Consider the following 25891-nt stretch of genomic DNA (forward strand, 5'->3'; position numbering starts at 1 on the left):
GCATTTAACATTAAACATTTAAAAACGAATCACAAATCTTTTGTGTAAAAATCCTCAGTTGTGCACTGGGGCCTCCCACTCCTCTTTCTATTCTGGTTAGGGCCAGTTTGCGCTGTTCTGTGACGGGAGTAGTACACAGCATTGTACGAGATCTTCAGTTTCTTGGCAATTTCTCGCATGGAATAGCCTTCATTTCTCAGAACAAAAATAGAGTGACGAGTTTCAGAAGAAAGTTCTTTGTTTCTGCCCATTTTAAGTCTCTAATCAAACCCACAAATACTGATGCTCCAGATACCGTCTTGGCCGGCAGCCTTGCAAGATTTAATACTTTTAAATGTCTTACTCATGTCGGCCACGGAGAAAGAGGGTTCGCAGTCCTTGGTAGCGGGTCGTGTCGGTGGCACTCTATTATCCTCAAAGTGGGCAAAGAAGGTGTTTAGTTTGTCTGGAAGCAAGACGTCGGTGTCCGTGACATGGGTGGTTTTCTTTTTGTAGTCCGTGATTGTCTGTAGACCCTGCCACATACGTCTCGTGTCTGAGCCGTTGAGTATTTGTGTCTGAGTATTTTTACTAAAGTACTTTATACCACTGTCTATGGCTGACATTTTCCACCATCCAACAGGTCTAAGCTATCCTGTGCATTATAGGTTGACATTGGGAAATGAGCAGAAAGAACTACACGTTTTTTCCCTTAAGATTACCATGTGCCAGACAAAAATACAAAAATGGTTGTTCATCTTTAAAAAATAGTTTATTTATTAGGGTGTTTTGGATTTTCAGAGTTATGCCATTTGAGTTATATGATATCCTGTTGTGTGAAGAGAGAATGGATTGATTCCAAAAGGACAACTTTACAAATGTCTCTACAGTATTTAAAAATGAACATAAGTCACCGTATAGAGAACCCCTGCTTCTCAGGGGCTGGGAGTGTCAAACATAGTTCAATATGTAGGGAATAGGTTGCCATTTGGGCTTCAACCGTTTTCTAGGTATCTTTTGTAAAAAATAAAAAAAATGTAAAGGAGTGTTGTAAATGCTTGACCTGTTACGTTACATTGGAGTTGGGGTTGTGCTATGACCAGTGTAATTTGAACATAACCATCATATGACTTGATGGCCCATAGTCCACCTATATGTCGTGCAGATGAGTGTTACGGAGTCTAGTTGATAGGTAATCGACTAGCTGGACTGTTCTCCGGACTCCGCTTGTAGGGATTTGTACAATGCTTGATCGAGGCTATTGAACTTGACATTGGTGTCTGTCTTTATTCCTTGAACTGCAGCTTCTTCAGGCCAAGACGAAGCTTAACTGATCGGCAGCACTCCATCAGTGCCAGGAGCTTCACATCGTGGTCGCGTTCTGCTTCTTCGTCTGTGTCACCACAGCCTACGATCAGGACATCATCTGCGATGGGTTCAATACCCTTGAACCCAGCCAGTAACTTGTGCTGCTTGCGTTGGTATACCTCAGGCGCCACCGAGACACCAAACGGGAGTTTGAGCCAATGTTTCCGACCCCATGGGGTCCAGAAGGTAGTCATGAAGCTGCTTTCTTCGTCCAGCTTGCATTGAAGGAATGCATCTCGGGCATCAACCAAGGTGAAAATCCTGGCTCTGGAAAGCTTATAGAGGACATCCTCTAGTGTTGGCATGATGTAGTGGGATCGTTTCAGTGCTTGGTTCAGATGCAGATCCTCAGCTTCTCTGTTTTTTCACTATGACCCTATTGCTGGTTCAGTCACAGATGTCATGTGGCCATCGGCCTCATACTTGTGCAGCTGGGCCTTCACAGCCACTTTCATTGCAATGGGCACAATGCGAGGAGCACACTGGACTGGAGTGACACTCTCATCCAATTCAAAGTGTACCTCCACAGGCACTGATTCAACAGGCCTGTTGAATACATTGTTATATCTGCTAAGTAGTTGTTCTTTGGACAGGGGTCCATGCTGGACATGCTCCACAATGTGCAGGTCATTTGGTACGCTGAACTGCATCAGTCCCAGGCGTTAGCATGTAGAGGCTGAGAGGAGAGGATGTTGACTGGTTTTCACAATCTCAAACTCCAGCTTGTGATTGCGTCCCCGAATAACACATTTGGTCTCAAAGATGCCCATAGAGCACATTAGTTCTCCTGAGTACAGCTTTAGTCTAGTGTCGCTGGGCAATAGATGTGTGTCAGATGCCAGATTGATTTTGTCTTTGTAGCTCATTATGTTGCATGTAGCACCGGAATCCAGTTGACATTGTTGTTGCTTGTTGTGTAATCGTAGTGTCATGAACCATTTCTTCCCTCTTGAGTGTACAGCCCCAATGGATTCATGCATGTAAATGTCACTTTCACTGTTCTGAAGATTGAGTAACATCATCAACACAATGAATCTTGCCCTCACTCACCCTTCATTTGCTTTTGAAACACACTTTTGCAAAGTGATTATTAGTTCCACAAGCTCTGCGTGGTTTTCTATAGGCAGGGCAGTGCTCTTTGTGTATGTATTCCAACCGTATTTACATGCTATGGGGCTCTCTCTGTGTTCACCGTTCGTGGTGAATTACTCTGCCTCGATTGGTTGTCTGAATGTCTGCCAGACTCCGCATGTAGGGATTTGTACAATGCTTGAACAAGGCTATTGAAGTTGACATTGGTGTCCGTCTTCATTAATTTATCCAACATATCATACTGAAACAATGAGCCATTGTTTACTGACCACACTGGGTTTTCATTGTCATTCTGGTGGGTAGTTCACACTCGGTAGGAATCAATGCTGTATAGAGGCAGGCAATGTGCTGAACAGGCAAACATAGCTAACTATTTTGGTCGAATTAAAAAACATAACAGAAAATGCATACAGCATTTCTTAACTCCCTTTCAGTTTTGGGGTTTGCACAACCACAACTTGTACAGCCTCGGGTTACCTCGAAAAGGTCTCCACCAGTATCTCCCTGAGAAATACATGTTTGTGTGATGTTACTGTGCCAAATGTTATAGCTAGATGCATTTTTTGGGGTGGTCCTTGGCCAAAAATTGTGTTGACCACCTAGCGAACTAAGTTAGCACTACTGAGGGTGAAGAGGGGGGAGGTGGAGGAAGATGGTGTTCAGACTCTCTGGGGGTTGAGGATGGAGAGGAGGCAGGTGGAGGAAGATGGTGTTCAGACTCTCTGGGGGTTGAGGGTGGAGAGGAGGGAGGTGGAGGAAGATGGTGTTCAGACTCTCTGGGGGTTGAGGAAGATGGTGTTCAGACTCTCTGGGGGTTGAGGGTGGAGAGGAGGGAGGTGGAGGTAGATGGTGTTCAGGCTCTCTGAGGTGTGAGTTTGGAGAGAAGGTAGGTGAGGGAGGAGGGTGGATGGAGGTGGAAGTAGTAGGCTGCTGCTCCTCCCATCATCGCTGTAAGGCTGAGCTTTAGCAGACGGCCCGCCACAGAACATCCCTGCTTCTCCTCCACCTGGTACAAGGAAGGGGAGAAGAACACATCATAGTATAATAACCTATTCGATACCAAATGTACATTCATCTTAAATACAAATATCTTAGATGCATCTTCAGTATGAATATATAATAAATACGTCACCTGTCTGGTCTTGAAGGGCTGGAACATGCGTTCAAACTGGGTGAAGATGGCTCGGCGTGCCCCGGACCATTTCCCTGGGCCGGTGATACGGTATTGGTAGGCAGTGACGGGACCCCACAGAACCCTCTTGAATAGGGGGTAGTCAGTGAAGAACAGCCAGGCCAGGCTGGGTCTGACCCCTACCTCTCCAGCAATGTCATCCATGTAGGACACAAAGTCCACCTGCAGCGGCACCAGCTTGGATACGATGTAGCTGTGGACAGGACAGAGCAACAGTCATCAGTTATTAATTATTCAGGATATTGATTAGTAATACCCAGCTTTTTTTATTTATTTAATCCATTTTAGAATAAAGCTGTAACGAATCAAAATGTGGAAAGAGTCAAGGGGTCTGAATCATTTCCGAATGCATTATTCATGTATGCATGAAGCTTAGATATTATATGGCTTTGGGATGGACAGCCATCTCACTTCTTGTCCATGTCCTTGGTGTCGCACTCCACAGCCTTCAGCATGGCCTGGTTGGACGGTAGCTTCTTATGACCTGAGAAACACGAGACAGAACTAAGACCACTCCTCTGATCAGAACTACACATGAAGCAGGTGGGGGTAGAAGCAAATGATGTGCAGTAATGGATCCTGATACCTCTCTACTGGCTATCACTCAGTCTGACCTTTAAAGACACGTGAGACCCAGCGGGACTGCATCTCTGCCTGGGGCATGATGGCACCCAGGGCATGGATGAAGCCTACTACGGCCATGGTGGGGTGCTCCAGGGTGGGGGGAAACACATGCTTGTACAGCCCCAACCGGTGGCCAGACTTATGCATTACGTTGGGAGGCAGGAAGGGAAAGTCGTAGTTGTAACCCGTAGCGAACACAATCACATCCACCTAGAAAACGAAACACACTTAGCCATGTTAAACGTTAATAGGGTGTGTGAATGCGAGCATGTATGTTTTAGTGTGTGTATCTGTGTCTGGCTGTGTGTCCACCTTGTCCACCACACTCCCATCCTCAAACACCACACTGGAGCCTCTGATCTGTTGGACATTGGGTTTGACCATGACTCCACCAGTCAAGATCTTATTGGGAAGCTCATCATTTATCACTGGAATCGTACTGAACAACCTAGTTGAGAGCGGAAGGGATGAAAAGAGAGGATGTATTCATGTATTGTGTACACACACACACACACACACACACACACACACACACACACACACACACACACACACACACACACACACACACACACACACACACACACACACACACACACACACACACACACACACACACACACACACACACACACACACACACACACACACACCTACCTACCTACCTGTGTTTGGGTTTGAGGGCGTACATGGTGTGGTCATACATGGCGTTGAGCTTCTTCTCTCCGAACCAGCTGAGCCAGTTAACTGGCAGCAGTTGGAACAGGATGTGGACGAAGCGTGTGTTATACTTCATGTCCACGGGCAAGCCGTTGTCCGACAGCACACGTATAACCCACGCACCGCGACGCGTGCTCAGATACACCTGCAGAAAGGGAGATAGGAGGGATGGGATAATTCATTTATCAAGAGAGAACATAAGATAACATTCTTCCCCCAGCTCACACGTCATTCACAGACCAAGAAAACAGACAATAAGAAACAAACAACCCATACAAATAAACACAGAAACTATGCCAATTGAAAATCGGACCCTGTATTAGTGGTTACCTGCTCTGAATCTGACCCTGTATCAGTTGTTAGTTACCTGCTCGGCCACCCGGCTGGACTCCACAGCGATGTCTCCTCCAGAGTTGCCGATGCCGATCACCACCACCCTCTTCCCATGAAGGTCCTCTGGACCCTTATAATCCCAACTGTGGAAGTACTTCCCCTCAAACGACTCAATACCTGAAACCAACAGAATACTCGATTGGCATGCTCTACTGTGTGTGTGTGTGTGTGTATATACAGTATATACAGTATGTGTGTGTCAGAAGATAGTCTCAGCTAACTTCTTGCTCTGGGGGTCTGGGCCAGGTTATTGTAAAGCACTTTTTTATTTAAAAAATGATTTTTATTTGTTGATTGATTCTGCTGACCTGAGAAGTCTTTAAGTGGAAGGTGTGGGTAGGAGTAGTGACCAGAGCAGACGATGACAGAGTCAAACGTGTGTCTCTCCTCCTGTCCCTCCCTGTTCTCTGTCACCACCTCCCACTGGCCTGAATGACTGAAGTCTGGCCTCTGTCTCACACTCCGCACACTGGTCTGAAACACACACAATTAACCAACCTTGAACCCAGCAACCAGCCCGTTATTCCCCCTAATTGGGTTTGTAAAGTCACTGCTGTCACCTGGAAGTGGATGTGCTGCAGCAGTTTGAAGTGTTCAGCATAGAGCCTGAAGTACTGCAGGATACGGGAGTGGTGCATGTAGTTGGGGTAGTCAGCTGGGATGGGGAAGTCGCTGAAACACATCATCTCCTTGGAGATATTGATGGTGAGGGAACGGTAGATACTGGCTCTGTTGGGCTCAGAAACTTCCTGGAAGGAGGCAGACATGTTTAAGTCATAGCGCTATGATCATCAACATCCATATTATCATCTGATAACTGACTACTCTCTTGTTCTTACATAATAAATAAGATCTCACTCTGTGAGCACATTAGGTCAACTCAAACGTGGAACTGTTTCACCCATTTATAATCATTACATTATGTTAGCTGCGCTAGGCACAACAGTGTGGTAACTATTCTGTAGAATTGATACATACAGATATATAACATGGATTTGATTCTATAACACCCTCCACTCTTCTGGAAAGGCTTTCCACTAGATGTTGGAACATTGCCGCGGGGACTTGCTTCCATTCAGCCACAAGAGCATTAGTGAAGTCGGGCACTGATGTTGGGCGATTAGGCCTGGCTTGCAGTTGACGTTCCAATTCATCCCATAGGTGTTTGATGGGATTGAGATCAGAGCTCTGTTCAGGCCAGTCAAGTTCTTCCACAATGATCTTGACACACCATTTCTGTATGGACTTCGCTTTGTGCACGGTGGCATTGTCATGCTGAAACAGGAAAGGGCCTTCCCTAAACTATTGCCACAAAGTTAGAAGCACAGAATCCTCTAGAATGGCATTATATGCTTCACCAGAACTAAGGGGCCTAGCCCGAACCATAAAAAACAGCCCAAGACATTATTCCTTGTCCACCCAACTTTACATTTGGCACTATGCATTGGGGCAGGTACTGTAGCATTCTCCTGGTATCCACCAAACCCAGATTCGTCCGTCGGACTGCCAGATGGTGAAGCGTGAGTCATCACTCCAGAGAAAGCGTTTCCACTGCTCCAGAGTCCAATGATGGCGAGCTTTAACCCACTCCAGCCGACACTTGGCATTGAGCATGGTGATCTTAGGCATGTGTGTGGCTACGCGTCCATGGAAACGCATTTCATGAAGCTCCCGACGAACATTGCTTCCAGAGGCAATTTGGAACTGGGTAGTGAGTGTTGCAATCGAGGACAGACGATTTGTACGCACTATGAGCTTCAGCACTTGGCGGTCCCATTCTGTGAGCTTGGTTGGCCTACCACTTCGCAAACTGAGCTGTTGTTGCTCCTAGACCTTTCCACTTTACAATAACGGCACTTACAGTTGCCCGGGGCAGTTCTAGCAAGGCAGCATTTTTGACGAACTGACTTGTTGGAAAGGTGGCATCCTATGACGGTGCCATGTTGAAAGTCACTGAGCGATTCAGTAAGACCATTCTATTGCCACTGTTTGTCTATGGAGCTTGCATGGCGGTGTGCTCGATTTTATACACCCGTCAGCAAACGGGTGTGGCTGAAATAGTTGAATCCACTAATTTGATGACTACATACTTTTGTATATATTGTCCACCTTTGGACTGTTGGTGCCAACATGGCGACCATTATAACGTCCTGAATAAATATGCAAACTAAGTTTGCCAAATGTAATGTACATCAGTCCCTGGTCCCAGGCCTTGCCTTGAACTTCCACAGCCCCCCGATGTCATCACTGCTCTCAAAGCAGGTGGGCTCCAGACCCTCGTCCAGACAGCTCTTGATGCTGGTCAGACCTGAGGGACCCGCCCCAATCACTGCTACGGTACGCACCATGATGGAACTACAGAGAGAGAGAGAGAGAGAGAGAGAGAGAGAGAGAAGGTTAGTACCATGCTGGAACTACAAGGAGGAGGGAGAGTGATGGTTAGTATGGCACTACAGGGAGAGACACACTTCAAGCCCCTACCCCCAGACAAGGGAAAGGAGAGAGGGAGGAAGAGTAGGAGAGGAGAAAGAGAGGGAGGGAGAATATAGGAGAGAAGGATAGACAGCAGAGGTTGTAGGTAGAAGAACTCATTTTAAAAAGCAGTTTGTTGTGCAAACCTTAATTGCTCTAATTTAACTTACATACACTGAGTGTACACAACATTAGGAATGCCTGATCTTTCCATGACATCCTGACCAGGTGAAAGCTAGGATCCCTTATTGATGTCACCTATTAAATCCACGTCAATCAGTGTAGATTAAGGTGGAGGAGAGGGTGAATGGCCAGTACAAAAGATTTAAGTGCCTTTGAACAGGGTATGGTAGTAGGTGTCAGGTGCACAGGTTTGAGTGTGTCAAGAACTGCAATGCTGCTGGGTTTTTCCACGCTCAATAGTTTCCAGTGTGTATCAAGAATGTTCCACCATCCAAAGGACATCTAACCAACTTGTGGGAAGCATTGGAGTTAACATGGTCCAGCAGTGGAACGCCTTCGACACATTGTGCAGTCCATGCCCCCGACAAATTGAGGCTGTTCTGAGGGCAAAAGGGGGCGCAGCTCAATATCAGGAAGGTGTACACTCTGTGTAGATGATATCAGGCAGGAGATATGTTCTTTAGTGTTATGATACACATAGAATGCTGAAGACAAGGTCACAGCAATGGCTTCTCTCCAGGTCGTTTAGTTACATTTAAATGTAACAATCTGACTTTTGAGCGATAACTATGCCACACCCTGCAAACATTGACCAGTTTGAAATTAGGCTAAACATTAGAAAAAGCACAGGCCAAACTTGCACGCCTATTGTAATACCAGGTGCATGGAGAAAAATTGCATGCTGATTAGAAAACAAACTGCTGCATGCTGGTGATCTTAAAGGGGAATTCCACCCACTGATTTGGCCTAGTCTTTTGGCTTGCTCCTCATGTAATGCTGGCAGCCATGACACACCCATCTGTCAGAACCTTGCCAGCATCCGCTTCCCTCCACTCAATCACAACAAACAAACTTCCTGCAGGTTGCGTTCAATTCACATGACCAGACGTGAAATGGGTTTAGAATATTTTTTAAAGGAATGGCATGTGACCTGTTTGGTCAGGTTTAAGTAGGGGGGTAGTGGTGATTAAGAAGAGTGAAAACAGGGGTGGAGATTAGCAGTTAGTAGCATCTGGAGCGTGTTTGAGGAGTTACGTTCAAGGCAAACTAGTAAAGTGTTGCAAAAAATAGGCTGATTTGCAATGGTTAACAGCTGGTGCTTGTTGAGTTTATAGGCAACTAGTTGTGTTATATTCAAGTCTGGTCCCTTCTCCTGAATTTGTTTAATCCTTAACGCCATTTCACGAGTGTCAGGACTAGACATGAAATGAGTTTAGAATATTTATTGAGGAGGTGGAATGGATGCGAGAATGAGAATTCAGCAGGGAAATGAAAATGGACCGGATGAAGCCAAGGGCTGCAGATCAAAAATCCGGAGGGGCTGACTCTGTAGGGTTTGGCTTGGAGCCTCAGGTAAACATCACCGTCGTGGTACAGTAGTTAGGCAGTATCCCCAATAAGAGAGCACCAAGTTCGTTGGACCCTGGATAGGAAGTGAGCTGTTCTGGACTTCATGTCCTGAATGATTGGCGATATAGTGGAGGTAGAACAGTCATACGGACAAGGTGCCCATGGAGAAAGCTAACCATAGACCTCAGGAGAGCAAGCAGAAGTAACCGTGGAAAGGAAAAAACTCCCTTGAATGAAAAAAACCTTGAGGAACCAGACTCAGCTGGGGAACAAATACTCTTTTTGCAGGTTGGGCAGGATACAGTGCGTGAAGTAGATGGTGTCTGTGAAATGAGGCGGAGACTGGAGGACTGAGACTGAGTTAATGCAGGTTCTGTGAGATTAGCATGTTGTGGGCTGTCCTGATGTTTATGTCAGAGCGGATGTAGGAATGATAGACTTGAGAGGACCAGTGGCCGAGGAGTTGTACGGTGTGGTCTGCGATGCTGTGTCGGGATGCCATGGAGGCGGCAGGTGTGTCCAGAGAATTGGTCAACAAAATAACCGGACAGGGATAGTATTTGTCTCAGATGGGAATGGAATCACTGACGAGAGGCGATGGAAGCAGAATCAGTGTTGAATAGTGGGTCGGATGGAGAGGCATGTTGAGATTGTCTGAGCTGCAGGAAGTAGGTAAGTGGTTCACAGAGGCTGAGGGTAGATGGTAGATGGTAGAGGGTAGATGGTAGATGGTAGCCGGAACTGGTAGACTGGTGTGGTCCTGCCAAACTGATTGAGGATGGGAACGTCTGACAGACTAGGATATCGAGAAGGGTTGTAGATCGTAGATGAGGATGTAAACTCTGAACATTGCAGGAATCCCCCAAAATGCCAAAAGACACATTGATTTTAGTGTGGAAGAGACTGTGATGGAGATGTAACCAGACCGCAGCGTCTGGATGCAGGCAGACAGGATGTCGAGTGTTATGGACTGGTGTCGAGGGTGGGACTTCTGTGCGTTGGAAGCCCTTGAGGAGAAGGGAGACATGCAGGTGAGAGGAGGAACATGAAGACCCAGTAAGCAACTTGAGAAAGATGTTGATCCTGGCCAGATACATCCAGATGGATGATATCTGCATGAAGAGGGATGAGCTGGCATGGGTGAAGAAGGCAAACATGGTGACCAAGTCATTGGAGGAAAAAGGCAGGTGATAGAGGGCATTCGGAAAGTATTTAGACCCCTTGACATTTTCCACTTTGTTACGTTGCAGCCTTATTCCAAAATTGACTAAATAATTTCCCCCCTCATCTATCTACACATAATACCCCATAATGACAAAGCAAAAAGAGGTTTTTCAGAAATATATAAATATATATACAAATACAAAAACTGAAATATCACATTAACTTTTTTTTACCCTGTATTCTCCCCAATTGGTAGTTACAGTCTTGTCTCCTTCGCCCCAGTCTGAGGTCCTGAGCGCTCTGGAGCAGGTTTTCATTAAGGATCTCTCTGTACTTTGCGCCGTTAATCTTTCCCTCTATCCTGACTAGTCCCCCAGGCCCTGCCACTGAAAAACATCCCCACAGCATGATACTGCCACCACCATGCCTCACCGTAGGGATGGTGCCATGTTTCCTCCAGATGGGACACTAGGCCAAAGAGTTGAATCTTAGTTTCATCAGACCAGAGAATCTTGTTTCTCATGGTCTGAGATTCCTTTAGGTGCCTTTTGCAAACTCCAAGAGAGCTGTCATGTGTCTTTTACTGAGAAGTGGCTTCCGTCTGGCCACTCTACCATAAAGGCCTGATTAGTGGAGTGCTGCAGAGATGGTTGTCCTTCCGGAAGTTTCTCCCATCTCCACAGAGGAACTCTGGAGCTTTGTCAGAGTGACCATCGAGTTCTTGGTCACCTCCCTGACCAAGGCCCTTCTCCCCTGATTGCTTAATTAGGCCAGGCGGCCAGCTCTAGGAAGAGTCTTGGTGGTTTCAAACTTCTTCCATTTAAGAATGATGGAAGCCACTGTTTTCCTGGGGACCTACAATGCTGCAGACATTTTTTTGGTGCCCTTCCCAAGATCTGTGCCCCTGACTCAATCCTGTCTCGGAGCTCTACAGACAATTCCTTCGACCTCATGGCTTGGTCTTTGCTCTGACATGCATTGTCAGCTGTTGGACTGTTGTCTAATCAATTTAATTTACCACAGGTGGACTCCAATGAAGTTGTAGAAACATCTCAAGGATGATCAATGGAAAAGGATGCTCCTGAGCTCAATTTTGAGTCTCATAGCAAAGGGTCTGAATACTAAAGCACATAAGGCATTTCTGTATTTTTTAAGGTCATCATGGAATAAGGAGTGACTGGGGTTGGTAGGGGTTCTGCATTTGTGGCCAAGTGCCGTAATCTCTGAAATTGGAGACGGGACAGATAACATTGGCCGGTTACATGTCCAGCTCTGAGAAGAAACTGACAGACGTCTAACCTAGCTGTCTTAGGAAACTCTTGATAGGGAGGGAGTCAGAACGGCCCCGGTTAATGATGGCCCTTCTGGACTCTTCATTTCCTCAGAGAAAAGCGGCTACGGCAGCAAACCAATGGCCTCTGTAGAAACCTCCGTACCCAATGGAAGAGGCAGTGCAGTGAAAAGCTGTAAGTCTTCAGGAGAAGAGACAGTCATCATAGAAAAAGGTGATACTGTTCCAATGACTGAGGAGAAGGTGAGCTCCGAGAGGCATGAGGGATCTAAGACCACGGCGTGAAGCAGGAAAGGCACGGAGGTGGCCAGGGAGAGAAGGTGGGACAGGAAGGAACTGCCTTAAGGGGTGATCCTTTTTTAAATTTTAACTTAATTTTGACCTTTATTTAACTAGGCAAGTCAGTTAAGAACAAATTCTTATTTTCAATGATGGCCTAGGAACAGTGAGTTAACTGCCTGTTCAGGGGCAGAACGACAGATTTTGTACCTTGTCAGCTCGGGCGTTTGAACTTGCAACCTTCCGGTTAGTCCAACGCTCTAACCACTAGGTTACCCTGCCGCCTGATGGCAGAGATCAGGTGGCCCAGCAGTGAAAGCCGCTGACTTTTAGTGCAGTGTGGAGATTATAAGTAATTGGATAGCGGGAGGGAAATGTGTTTGTAGAGAGGCCGGGAGGCCTGAAAGGAGACTTTGTCCAGTATGATTCTGAGAAATCCGAGGTGAGTGGAGGGGCCTTCGGTCTCTCTTCAGAGAGAGGTACGCCAAGGTGGCTGAAGGTGGAATATTGAAGAATCTTACATATTCATACGCACTACCGTTCAAACGTTTGGGGTCCCTTAGAAATGTCTGTGTTTTTGAAAGAAAAGCAACATTTCTCCATTAAAATAGCATAAAATTGATCATAAATACAGCATAGACATTGTTAATGTTGTAAATGACTATTGTAGCTGGAAAAGGCAGGTTTTTAATGGAATATCTACATAGGCGTACAGAGGCCCATTATCAGCAACCATCATGTGTTCCAATGGAAAGTTGTGTTAGCTAATCCAAGTTGATACTTTTAAAGGCTAATTGATCATTAGAAAACCTTTTTACAATTGTTAGCACAGCTGAAAACTGTTGTTTTGATTAAAGAAGCAAAAACCTGTCCTTCTTTAGACGAGTTGAGTATGTGGAGCATCAGCATGTAGGTTCGATTACAGGCTCAAAATGGCCAGAAACAAAGACTTTCTTGTGAAACTTGTCAGTCTATTATTTTTCTAAGATATGAAGGCTGTTCCATGTGAGAAATTGCCAAGAAACCGAAGATCTCATACAACGCTGTGTACTACTCCCTTGACAGAACAGCGCAACCTGTCTCTAACCAAAATAGAAAGAGTGGGAGGCCTCAGTACACAACTGAGAAAGAGGACAAGTACATTACAGTGTCTAGTTTGAGAAACTGACGCCTCACAAGTCCTCAACTGGCAGTTTCATTAAGTAGTACTCGCAAAAAACACCAGTCTCAACGTCAACAGTGAACAGGTGACTCTGGAATGCTGGCCTTCTAGGTCAGAGTTGCAAAGAAAAAGCCCTATCTCAGTCTGGCCAATAAAAATAAAATATCAAGATGGGCAAAAGAACACACACTGGACAGAGGAACTCTGCCTAAGCCAGCGTCCAAGTCACCTCTTCACTGTTGGCGTTGAGACCGGTGTTTTGCGGGTACTATTTAATGAAGCTGCCAGTTGGGGACTTGTGAGGCATCGGTTTCGTAGGGACCGTTCATTTCACTAGGCAAGTCAGTTAAGAGCAAATTCTTATTTACAAAGACAGTCAAGGACCAGTGGGTAAACTGCCTTGTTCAGGGTCAGAACAACAGATTTTTACCTTGTCAGCTCAAGGATTTGAGTAACCTTTTGTTTACTTGCCCAATGCTCTAACCACTAGGCTACCTGCCGCCCCAGACTTGAGGACCGACGAACTCCATACTAGGGTCCTTTGGCAGGGTATGCAAACCATAGAAGTTTGGCTGCGGAGGCATGGTCAATCTGTAGCTATAGGACACATGATCCTTTCAACGCATTTGGGGGCGATAATGGAGCCCTATTCACTGAAGGGAAGCAAAGTGGGCGGAGGGGTGATTTGCAAATGGAGCTTGGCAAAAGAGGGCATCATTGTAATCCAAACCCAACCTTCTTTATGACTAAAATGATCCTATTCACACATACATTTTAACACTAGAATAAATGTTTCTGACTCATATAAATGTTACATGGGCTGTTTTGAAAAGGACGAGTTGCTCCTTAGGGGCAGTCGCTCTTTAATGCACCACAGAATTGAAGGCTCTTTTTTTACCCACGTTTTGATTTCAACAGACATTCATTGTTTAATTCAAACATGAAATCTAAACCTCGTGAAGATAATCCTACCTCTAACACTTCAATTTAGACAAAAGGTTTTTCCAGCATTAAGACATTAGGATTAAATATAACAGAACATCTACAGAATTCTTTATTCCACTGTAATTGCAGTATACATTCTGCATAATAGTGTACAGAGCACATGGCATTTCTACAAAGATTCTAGACAATTACATATGGTGAAGCAGTAATGTCTACCCTAATGAGACTTACCTTTGTGTTGTGTGTCGGCAGGTGAGGGTTGTGTGTGTGTGTGTGTGTGTCAAAAGGGAAGAGCTCATCACAGCCTTTATTGCCGAGCAAACACAGTGACGTTTTTAAAAAATCATTACAAAATAAGACCTGGATCAAAGTGAACATGTTTAACATTGACAGGAGTGCAATGACCTGGGTTATATTGGTGGAGGTTAGATATTACAGTCAAAACAAATATCTGGCATTGCACCACATCTGGTACATTTCCATGACGCAGATTTCTACCATACTACATATTCTAGATCAGATTTAAAACAAACAATTCTGCAGAATAGCGTCAAGCTCCATTTAAAATTCCACTTTGACATTTCTAGTTTTCAGCTACTTCTATTAGCCACAAAAGATAAAACTGATGTAATTTTGTCCCAGATATCTAAATATAAACCACATGGTAAGTCAATGACACAATTTGACACATTAAAAAAAAAACATATATACAGAATTAGTGCAATCATTCTGGAGTACGCCTCTAAAATCCATAGAATAAAGTCAAATTTGCTACAGTATACAGTCAACCCAAAATAACAATGTTTGTGTCGGCAAACTTTGTTTGACTGTACAGAGGCTGAGATGGCCAAACTGGTAGCGCACAGTTCCAAACAGACTACTAGCTCCAAGTCTGGGGCCTATAGGGTTCTGGCCAAAAGTAGTTTGGGACTAAAAGTTGTCAAACTCCAGTCACACAAGTCATAGACAGTTCTCTCTGCAAGCAGTATCAATGCAGTCTGGAACCAAAAGGAGCTCCTATTCACAAGCCATAAGACTGCTGAACAGTTTGTTAAATAGCTACCCGGACTAACTCTTTTGACTCATCACATACGCTGCTGCTACTGTTTAGCTAGCCTGTCACCTAGACACTTTATCCCTAACTACAGTATTTTTATTTCTTTAATTGAATCTTTATTTAACTAGGCAAGCCAGTTAAAAACAAAGTCTTATTTACAATGACGGCCTACACCGGCCAAACCCGGTCGACGCTGGGCCAATTGTGCACTGCCCTACGGGACTCCCAATTACGGCCGGTTGTGTTTCAGCCAACCACTCCAAAAGTTTGGACACACTTACTCTTTCCAGGATTTTCATGTATTTGTACTATTTTCTACATTGTAGAATAATGGTGAAGACATCAAAGCTATGAAATAACACATGGCCATGAGGCCAGTGGTGACTAAAACAGAGTTTAATGGCTGTGATAGGAGAAAACTGAGGATGGATCAACAATATTGTAGTTTCTGGAGCTAAGCACAGGCAAAATCCTAGAGGAAAACCTGGTTTAGTCTGCTTTCCACCACACACACTGGGAGATAAATTCACTGTTCAGCAGGACAGTAACCTAAAACAAGGCCAAATCTACACTGGAATAGTTTACCAAGAAGACGGTGAAATGTTCCAGTGGCCAAGTTACAGTTTTGATTTAAACCTGCTTGAAAATATCTAGCAAGACCTGAAAATGGTTGTCTAGCAATGATCAACAACCAATTTGACAGAGCTTAAAGAATTTTTCAAAATAATAAAATGTTGCACAATCTAGGTGTGGAAAGCCCTTAAGAGACTTACCCAGAAAGGTGGTTCTAACATGTATTGACTCAGTGTTGAATACTTATCTAAATTAAAATATATTAGTGTTGAATCAATGCCTTTTTTGTTTATAGAAATGTTAGAATTTGTCTTCCACTGACAGAGTATTTTGTGTAGATTGATGACAAAAAAATTACAATTAAAACCATTTTAATCCCACTTTGTCATAAAATGTGGGGGGAAAAAATCAAGGGGTGTGAATACTTTCTGAAGGCACTGTATCTACCTCAATGACCTCGTACCCTGCACATCAACTCGGTACAGGTGCCCAGTATATACTGCCAAGTTATCCTTACTCATTGTGTATTTATTCCTTGTGTTATTATATATTTTTTTGCATTGTTGGTTAGGGCCCATAAGTAAGCATTTCACTGTTAGTCTACACCTGTTGATTACAAAGCATGTGACAAATAACATTTGATTGGGCATAATATTCTCAGACATACGTTAGTGAGTAGATAGGCAACACACAACAGAATGAGATGCGTTCTTCCTTATTGCAATGTTAAGAGAACCATGACTTTGGTTGGTTGTTGGTTGGTTGGTTGTTTCTCATCAGAAGATAACAGAATGCAGTTTCCGGGGATGCCATGTCATTGGTTCTTGAATCGGTACAATTCAACCAATCACTGGTTAGGTCTAATCTCTACTACTGCATTATTGCTAAAGAAATACAGCTTGTATGTATGCATGTATGAATATATATGAGAGAGAGAAATTGTTGTTTACAACAGTCAGAGACAAAGACCCTACTGATGTAGACCATCTCTCAGGGAACAGTACATGAAGACTAATCAAGATCAACTCATCATGTGTATCTGCACTCACTGCATTGTAACATATACCAAATCTTCACCATCAAAATATTTCTCAGCAAAATACTTAATGTTAAGTTTGGAGTCATACTTGAGCATGGATGTAACATAACAGTAGATAAGTGAGGGAGAGTCAAGGGAAAGTAGTGATTCAGCTGGAGGGAATACAAGATACATGGCGAAGAGCAGCTGAGGAATGGAGCGCTAAGGGAGTCTGACTCTTCTCTCCGAGAAGAAGTAGACACGGGGGGCCGAGAGGGAGGGAGGGAGAGAGGGAGAGAGAGAGAGAGAGAGAGAGAGAGAGGGGAGAGAGAGAGAGAGGGAGAGAGGAGAGAGAGAGAGAGAGAGAGAGAGAGAGAGAGAGAGAGAGAGAGAGAGAGAGAGAGAGAGAGAGAGAGAGAGAGAGAGAGAGAGAGAGAGAGAGAGAGAGAGAGAGATACAGCTGTAATAGAGTGAGGGTGAGAGACGGTAAGAGAGAGAGGTAGAGAGAGAGAGAGAGAAAGAAGGGGCTAATAAGCTGCTCCTCCATATTTAACCACGGCGAATGTGTTTGAGTGGGTGGCCTCCTCACTCACACACACCTCTTCCAGGTTTCTCTCAGTTACAGCAGAATCCACTCAGCTGAGAGGAGGATAGGAGAGAGAGTATTTTTGGTCTCAGAGTTGAGGAGATAGAGAAAAGTGGCTGGAGGATACAAGAGGGAATATTAGTCATCAGAGTCAACAAAATAATGTTCCGTCTGCCAGGATTAGGGTGTGTGCAGGATCTTCACAATGTGACAACAGCCAAATGACCACTGTCTGTAAACACCCAGGACACCTGAGAACTCTCTGACTGAGTCTCCCACTCCTGCCTCACATGCACCAGAGAATGTACATTCAAATAGAGGGGAGGCCATGAGTAGTCAGAGCAGAGAGCAGTTTAACAGTTGGGCAGTTAAGGACACGGTGAAAAGCACTTGGCCACTAGATCCGGCCCACAGCTAACTAGTGGCTAAGGCACGCACCATGGTTACACCATTACCACCCTTAGCGGAGTTGCCAACAGCCAGATGTATCCCTTTAACATTGAAGGGGGATTTGTATTTTATACCCAAGAGCAGGAACAGCACCATTTAGTGGCCAGAACCTGGTAATATCAGAATGTATTACAACTTCAAAGACTAATCTCTCTGAACAGGGGGAAAAAAACATCACCAAATTCACTGAGAATGTATTACATAGGATGAAGAAACAATACTCTGAGCCGCAGCTTCATACTACTTGTCAAACATATAAAACTGGTACTGTATACGTGTTGGGTTGAGAGTGGCGTGGGGTGTGGTGGTCTCTGGGTGGCTTTTCACCATTTCTTTGGAATCCTCATGTCTAACTCATTGTTTGAATTTTTGGGGGTCCAAATCAGATGCTATGTAGTATATTTATAGAATCCTATAATTTAAAAATGGCCAATTTGGGTGCAATCAATTAGCTTAATTTCTTAGAGATCAAATTATATTTCAACCAAATAATGTTGCAATAAGGCAAATCTCATCAGTTTCTAACTACAGAGACATTTTCAGAACAATCGGAGATGGTGGGCGTCATGGCTCACTGAAATGACATGGAATGACCCGCCTGCTACGCTAGGTTACACCGCTATTACAGCAGGCGTCACACAGGGGTTTAACCTGGACAAACATTAAATGATGCACCTCAGACGGGTGCTTTGTCTACACCTACACACAGACATTACAATGTGTGTGTGTGTGTGTGTGTGTGTCAGTTACACCTGTAACAAAACAGTACAGCAGGAATGAGCAACCAGTCTTGGACATTCACCGTCTTGTGATCTCAAATGTGGAAGACATATTTCAGTTGAAGGCATTCAGTTGTACAACTGACTAGGTGCCTTCCCTTTCTATCAGAAAGACAAAAAGCTATTCTACTTCTACCATCTCTGGGACTGAACTATAAAACCTGCCCTGGCCTCTCCGGTTTTCCCTGCAACCACTGCAAACCTGTTGCAAAACTATTTAGACTGTTACTATAAGGAATCAACTCTCCACAAGATGAGAACCATTTTCAGGATCAGGTCTCAGAGCCATAGATAAGGAGAGATCACGTTTAACACATTAAAAGGTTATAAAATGAATGAACTACATGTTTGATGTCAGCGTAGCTGTAAAGTTGTTGGGTAATCTAATTTGGAATGAAAACCATGCCTCCTGTCTCTGGTTAAAATATCATCAATGTTAATGATTTTTTAGCATTCACCCATCTGTAGACAACTGGTATTATTCCTCAAGATCTGCAATAACACATCCAGGGTGACTATATTTCAGTGAGAAATAAAAAACACAAACCATTTCATTTTGTGAACTTTACATAGAGTAGCGCAGTATGAGTCATAATACCCGTAAAACCAAATGGTCAAACAAGTTAATTGTTCCAAACATTTTTCCACCATTCACTTTAGAAACACTTCACTGTGTTTCATGTAGGCTTACCTTGGCATGACATTTTGATAACCGTGTAAATCTCTCTAGGACAAGGTGACTTTTATCAATATATTTGCCTGTATTTACCCCCCAAAATGTAAACGTTAATAATTAGCTGCTAATGTGACTTAAAAAGAACTACAAATGCCATGATGATGTGGACGAGAATGCCGAGTCGAGGCAAAGGTAAGAGTCTCAAGATTAACTAACTATCTAATGTTAGCTAAATATATATAGTAATGAATAAATTGGCTACATTTCTTTAAAATGGACAATTCTGTGAATGGTCTTGTGCAAGTTTTAAATTGGAAGGCCATAAAGGCCAGGAAGGCCATAAAGATCATCAAGGACAACAACCACCCGAGCCACTGCCTGTTCACCCCGCTATCATCCAGAAGGAGAGGTCAGTACAGGTGCATCAAAGCAGGGACCGAGAGACTGAAAAACAGCTTCTATCTCAAGGCCATCTGACTGTTAAACAGCCACCACTAACATTGAGTAGCTGCTGCCAACACACTGACTCAACTCCAGCCACTTTAATGATGGGAATTGATGTAAAATATATCACTAGCCACTTTAAACAATGCTACTTACTTCATATGTATACGTATATACTGTACTCTATATCATCTACTGCATCTTTATGTAATACATGTATCACTAGCCACTTTAAACTATGCCACTTTGTTTACATACTCATCTCATATGTATATATACTGTACTCGATACCATCTACTGCATCTTGCCTATGCCGCTCTGTACCATCACTCATTCATATATATTTATGTACATATTCTTTATCCCTTTACACTTGTGTGTATAAGGTAGTAGTTTCGGAATAGTTAGTTAGATTACTCATTGGTTATTACTGCATTGTCGGAACTAGAAGCACAAGCATTTCACTACACTCGCATTAACATCTGCTGACCATGTGTATGTGACAAATACATTTGATTTGATTTGATACCTGTTAGCAAAGGTGTCAGCTAGAGATGACTTGCTGGAGCTTACAGGGATTTGTAGTCTTGCATGATGTTCTAGTTTGATGCTAATTAGCATTGTCAAATTTTCAAATAGAGCCGAATATATTGATAAAAGTCACCTTGTATTTAGCCCCCAAAATGTAAACGTTAATAATTAGAGAGATTTAAACACAGCCCTTATTGAAGTGTTTCTAAAAGTCCGTATGAGAAAAATGAATGGTGGAAAAACGATTGGAGCCATTTCCCTGTTTGACCGTAAGGTTCTATGGCTGTTATGACACCTCCACTGTGAGGCTCTATACCATACACGTTTCAAATAAGTCAATACATGATGGGTCCTCCATAAATTACATTGCTCTTTTCAGAGCACCCCACAGACACCATAATCAATTCATAAGTTTTAACTTATAGCATTCATTCTCCCCTTTGAGAACACATCTCTCTGAGACACGCACACAGACACACACTTTCTCTCACTCCCTCTCTCTTTTATCGCAGTATGGAAGAGCACCCTGCTCCTAGGTACTTCTTGGTTCAAAGCCTTGGTTTTATGCATGTCAACATCAGAAGCCTCCTCCCTAAGTTTGTTTTACTCACTGCTTTAGCACACTCTGCTAACCCTGATGTCCTTGCCGTGTCTGAATCCTGGCTCAGGAAGGCCACCAAAAATTCAGAGATTTCCATACCCAACTATAACATCTTCCGTCAAGATAGAACTGCCAAAGGGGGCGGAGTCGCAGTCTACTGCAGAGATAGCCTGCAAAGTAATGTCATACTTTCCAGGTCCATACCCAAACAGTTTGAACTACTAATTTTGAAAATTACTCTCTCCAGAAATAAGTCTCTCACTGTTGCCGCCTGCTACCGACCACCCTCAGCTCCCAGCTGTGCCCTGGACACCATTTGTGAATTGATCGCCCCCATCTAGCTTCAGAGTTTGTTCTGTTAGGTGACCTAAACTGGGATATGCTTAACACCCCGGCAGTCCTACAATCTAAGCTAGATGCCCTCAATCTCACTCAAATCATCAAGGAACCCACCAGGTACAACCCTAACTCTGTAAACAAGGGCACCCTCATAGATGTCATCCTGACCAACTGGCCCTCCAAATACACCTCCGCTGTCTTCAACCAGGATCTCAGCGACCACTGCCTCATTGCCTGTATCAGCCACGGAGCCGCAGTCAAACGACCACCCCTCATCACTGTCAAACGCTCCCTAAAACACTTCTGTGAGCAGGCCTTTCTAATCGACCTGGCCCGGGTATCCTGGAAGGACATTGACCTCATCCCGTCAGTTGAGGATGCCTGGTCATTCTTTAAAAGTAACTTCCTCACCATTTTAGATAAGCATGCTCCGTTCAAAAAATGCAGAACCAAGAACAGATACAGCCCTTGGTTCACTCCAGACCTGACTGCCCTCGACCAGCACAAAAACATCCTGTGGCGGACTGCAATAGCATCGAATAGCCCCCGTGATATGCAACTGTTCAGGGAAGTCAGGAACCAATACACGCAGTCAGTCAGGAAAGCTAAGGCCAGCTTCTTCAGGCAGAAGTTTGCATCCTGTAGCTCCAACTCCAAAAAGTTCTGGGACACTGTGAAGTCCATGGAGAACAAGAGCACCTCCTCCCAGCTTCCCACTGCACTGAGGCTAGGTAACACGGTCTCCACCGTTAAATCCACGATTATCGAAAACTTCAATTAGCACTTCTCAACGGCTGGCCATGCCTTCCGCCTGGCTACTCCAACCTCGGCCAACAGCTCTGCCCCCCCCGCAGCTCTTCGCCCAAGCCTCTCCAGGTTCTCCTTTACCCAAATCCAGATAGCAGATGTTCTGAAAGAGCTGCAAAACCTGGATCCGTACAAATCAGCTGGGCTTGACAATCTGGACCCTCTATTTCTGAAACTATCTGCCGCCATTGTCGCAGCCCCTATTACCAGCCTGTTCAACCTCTCTTTCATATCGTCTGAGATCCCCAAGGATTGGAAAGCTGCCGCAGTCATCCCCCTCTTCAAAGGGGGAGACACCCTGGACCCAAACTGTTATAGACCTATATCCATCCTGCCCTGCCTATCTAAGGTCTTCGAAAGCCTAGTCAACAAACAGGTCACTGACCATCTCGAATCCCACCGTACCTTCTCCGCTGTGCAATCTGGTTTCCGAGCCGGTCACGGGTGCACCTCAGCTACACTCAAGGTACTAAACGATATCATAACCGCCATTGATAAAAGACAGTACTGTGCAGCCGTCTTCATCGACCTCGCCAAGGCTTTCGTCTCTGTCAATCACCATATTCTTATCGGCAGACTCAATAGCCTCGGTTTTTCGGATGACTGCCTTGCCTGGTTCACCAATTACTTTGCAGACAGAGTTCAGTGTGTCAAATCGGAGGGCATGCTGTCCGGTCCTCTGGCAGTCTCTATGGGGGTGCCACAGGGTTCAATTCTCGGGCCGACTCTTTTCTCTGTATATATCAATGATGTTGCTCTTGCTGCGGGCGATTCCCTGATCCACCTCTATGCAGACGACACCATTCTATATACTTTTGGCCCGTCATTGGACACTGTGCTATCTAACCTCCAAACGAGCTTCAATGCCATACAGCACTCCTTCCGTGGCCTCCAACTGCTCTTAAACGAAAGTAAAACCAAATGCATGCTTTTCAACCGATCGCTGCCTGCACCCGCATGCCCGACTAGCATCACCACCCTGGATGGTTCCGACCTTGAATATGTGGACACCTATAAGTACCTAGGTGTCTGGCTAGACTGCAAACTCTCTTTCCAGACTCACATCAAACATCTCCAATCGAAAATCAAATCAAGAGTCGGCTTTCTATTCCGCAACAAAGCCTCCTTCACTCACGCCGCCAAGCTTACCCTAGTAAAACTGACTATCCTACCGATCCTCGACTTCGGCGATGTCATCTACAAAATGGCTTCCAACACTCTACTCAGCAAACTGGATGCAGTCTATCACAGTGCCATCCGTTTTGTCACTAAAGCACCTTATACCACCCACCACTGCGACTTGTATGCTCTAGTCGGCTGGCCCTCACTACATATTCGTCGCCAGACCCACTGGCTCCAGGTCATCTACAAGTCCATGCTAGGTAAAGCTCCGCCTTATCTCAGTTCACTGGTCACGATGGCAACACCCATCCGTAGCACGCGCTCCAGCAGGTGTATCTCACTGATCATCCCTAAAGCCAACACCTCATTTGGCCGCCTTTCGTTCCAGTACTCTGCTGCCTGTGACTGGAACGAACTGCAAAAATCGCTGAAGTTGGAGACTTTTATCTCCCTCACCAACTTCAAACATCAGCTATCCGAGCAGCTAACCGATCGCTGCAGCTGTACATAGTCTATTGGTAAATAGCCCACCCATTGTCACCTACCTCATCCTCATACTGTTTTTATACTGTTTTTTATTTATTTACTTTTCTGCTCTTTTGCACACCAATATCTCTACCTGTACATGACCATCTGATCATTTATCACTCCAGTGTTAATCTGCAAAATTGTATTATTCGCCTACCTCCTCATGCCTTTTGCACACATTGTATATAGACTGCCCATTTTTTTCTTTCTACTGTGTTATTGATTTGTTAATTGTTTACTCCATGTGTAACTCTGTGTTGTCTGTTCACACTGCTATGCTTTATTTTGGCCAGGTCGCAGTTGCAAATGAGAACTTGTTCTCAACTAGGCTACCTGGTTAAATAAAGGTGAAAAAAAAATTGCAGTTACATATGGGTGGATGGTTGGTGCGGGGTAGGCTTTGTAGTAGTTGTTTGTCTTGAACAGGCAATGATGAGTGACCACAGTGTCAGTATGGGACAGGATCGGTCAATGTTTCATACATATTGGGACAGGGCGTCTGTCTCCCACCTACCACACCCTCCTCTCCTCTCCTCTCCTCTCCTCTCCTCTCCTCTCCTCTCCTCTCCTCTCCTCTCCTCTCCTCTCCTCTCCTCTCCTCTCCTCTCCTCTCCTCTCCTCTCCTCTCCTCTCACCCCTGGATGAGCCCCAGGAGCCCCTGCATGCCCAGCGATGGTACCCAGAGCATCTCCACCAGGTTGTACTGGCAGTAGCCCATCAGGAAGCCAAACAGCACCTCGGTCATGTTGTGTCTTCCCAGCAGCACCCGGCTCAGCCCCACCAGACCAGACCACAGGAACACAAGCACCCGCAGGGGGGTGGCCAGCACCAAGTGGAGCAGCAGGAAACGGGCACACATGGCTGCGCGAGTGGCGTGCCCCGTGGGGAAGGAGTAGCGGTCCACGGAGAAGGTGGCGAATATGTCCATGCGGTTGTGGGATGGGCGGCGCCGACGGACGACCGCTTTCACGATGCCAACCAGGATCAGGTCAAGAATGAGAGCTGAGGGGAGAAGACGCAGAATGGGGTAGGAGATATGAGAGCTGAGGGGAGAAGACGCAGAATGGGGTGGGAGATATGAGAGAGAGGGGGAAAGAGATGAGAGCTGAGGGGAGAAGACGCAGAATGGGGTGGGAGATATGAGAGAGAGGGGGAAAGAGATGAGAGCTGAGGGGGAAGACGCAGAATGGGGTGGGAGATATGAGAGAGAGGGGGAAAGAGATGAGAGCTGAGGGGAGAAGACGTAGAATGGGGTGGGAGATATGAGAGAGAGGGGGAAAGAGATGAGAGCTGAGGGGAGAAGACGCAGAATGGGGTGGGAGATATGAGAGAGAGGGGGAAAGAGATGAGAGCAATTACATGGTTGGCAAACAGACCAGTCAGTAAACAGTATACAGTACCAAAACAAACAAATGTATGCACACACTAACAAATACACATTGCACCCAGCATATAGTATTCGGAGCAATACACATTGCACCCACACAAACGTATAATGTTATCACAGTATATGAGACAACAAACTCTACGCCTGTTTGAGCCGAACCTCCACACAAACACACACGCGCTCAGTAACAGCTTTGACCTTTTGCCATTGAGAGAAAATGTGTGAGGAAAGAGAAAGAAACAAAGACAGAGAGAGCTGCAGTCTTTTCGTCCTTATCTGGGCTGTAAAGTAGCAGCTGTCATTGGCTTCTCCAGCCCTTCTGGCTACATCACACAGTCACACAACAGGGACTGCCTCTCCCGTCTGCTTATGTCACACAGCAACAGACTTCTGCCGACTGAGCTGTACTGACACACTCTGCTACTGTACTGCAGATTCTAGCTCAGGCTGAACCTTGTGAATACTTAAACTGCACAGAGGACCCCTCGCTCTCTGTAACTCTCTGTAACTCTCTGTCTGTTTATTTTTCTGTCTGTGAGACAGGCAGACATTCAGACACTCTTTCACCCCCGGACCACACCACCACTACACATCAACAGGGGACATTCTCTGTCTCTTCTAGTGTCTGACTGTTCATAGCGTTGGAAGACTTGTGACGACAAAAGATGGCACACTCTGCCTGATCCCCCCTGGATGTGTATTTCTAGCATCAGCATTGTAAGTGTGTGTGTGTGAAAATCTGGCACCAGCGTTGTAAGTGTGTGTGTGTGAAAATCTGG

General features: G+C 45.0%; 2 protein-coding genes across 2 annotated transcripts; both read right to left on the bottom strand.

The window, feature by feature from the left end:
• Positions 1–732: 732 nt before the first annotated feature.
• Positions 733–14535, bottom strand: LOC123997668 (flavin-containing monooxygenase 5-like). The gene is made up of 11 exons (XM_046302122.1): positions 14446–14535; positions 7585–7723; positions 5929–6117; positions 5677–5842; positions 5343–5485; positions 4921–5120; positions 4568–4703; positions 4246–4465; positions 4043–4115; positions 3572–3824; positions 733–3445 (listed from the first exon to the last, which is right to left on the bottom strand). The coding sequence occupies exons 1-11, from the start codon at positions 14511–14513 to the stop codon at positions 3293–3295; spliced, it is 1740 nt and encodes a 579-aa protein (XP_046158078.1). The 5' UTR covers positions 14514–14535; the 3' UTR covers positions 733–3292.
• A 9821-nt stretch (positions 14536–24356) lies between these two features.
• Positions 24357–25828, bottom strand: LOC123997226 (phospholipid phosphatase 6-like). The gene is made up of 2 exons (XM_046301388.1): positions 25743–25828; positions 24357–24768 (listed from the first exon to the last, which is right to left on the bottom strand). The coding sequence occupies exons 1-2, from the start codon at positions 25826–25828 to the stop codon at positions 24357–24359; spliced, it is 498 nt and encodes a 165-aa protein (XP_046157344.1).
• Positions 25829–25891: the final 63 nt, after the last annotated feature.

Source organism: Oncorhynchus gorbuscha, linkage group LG15, assembly GCF_021184085.1.
Source record: "Oncorhynchus gorbuscha isolate QuinsamMale2020 ecotype Even-year linkage group LG15, OgorEven_v1.0, whole genome shotgun sequence".
Classification (NCBI taxonomy): Eukaryota; Metazoa; Chordata; class Actinopteri; order Salmoniformes; family Salmonidae; genus Oncorhynchus; species Oncorhynchus gorbuscha.

Excerpts from the sequence above, each read along its gene's own strand:
- LOC123997226 (XM_046301388.1), bottom strand. The coding sequence starts at position 25,828 with ATGCTGATGCTAGAAATACACATCCAGGGGGGATCAGGCAGAGTGTGC. Across the intron at positions 24,769-25,742 it reads GTCTTCCAACGCTATGAACA|CTCTCATATCTCCTACCCCA; the intron begins GTCAGACACTAG and ends TTCTCCCCTCAG.
- LOC123997668 (XM_046302122.1), bottom strand. The coding sequence starts at position 14,513 with ATGAGCTCTTCCCTTTTGACACACACACACACACACACAACCCTCACC. Across the intron at positions 5,486-5,676 it reads TCCACTTAAAGACTTCTCAG|GTATTGAGTCGTTTGAGGGG; the intron begins GTCAGCAGAATC and ends TGTTGGTTTCAG. Across the intron at positions 4,116-4,245 it reads GGTCTCACGTGTCTTTAAAG|GTCATAAGAAGCTACCGTCC; the intron begins GTCAGACTGAGT and ends CGTGTTTCTCAG.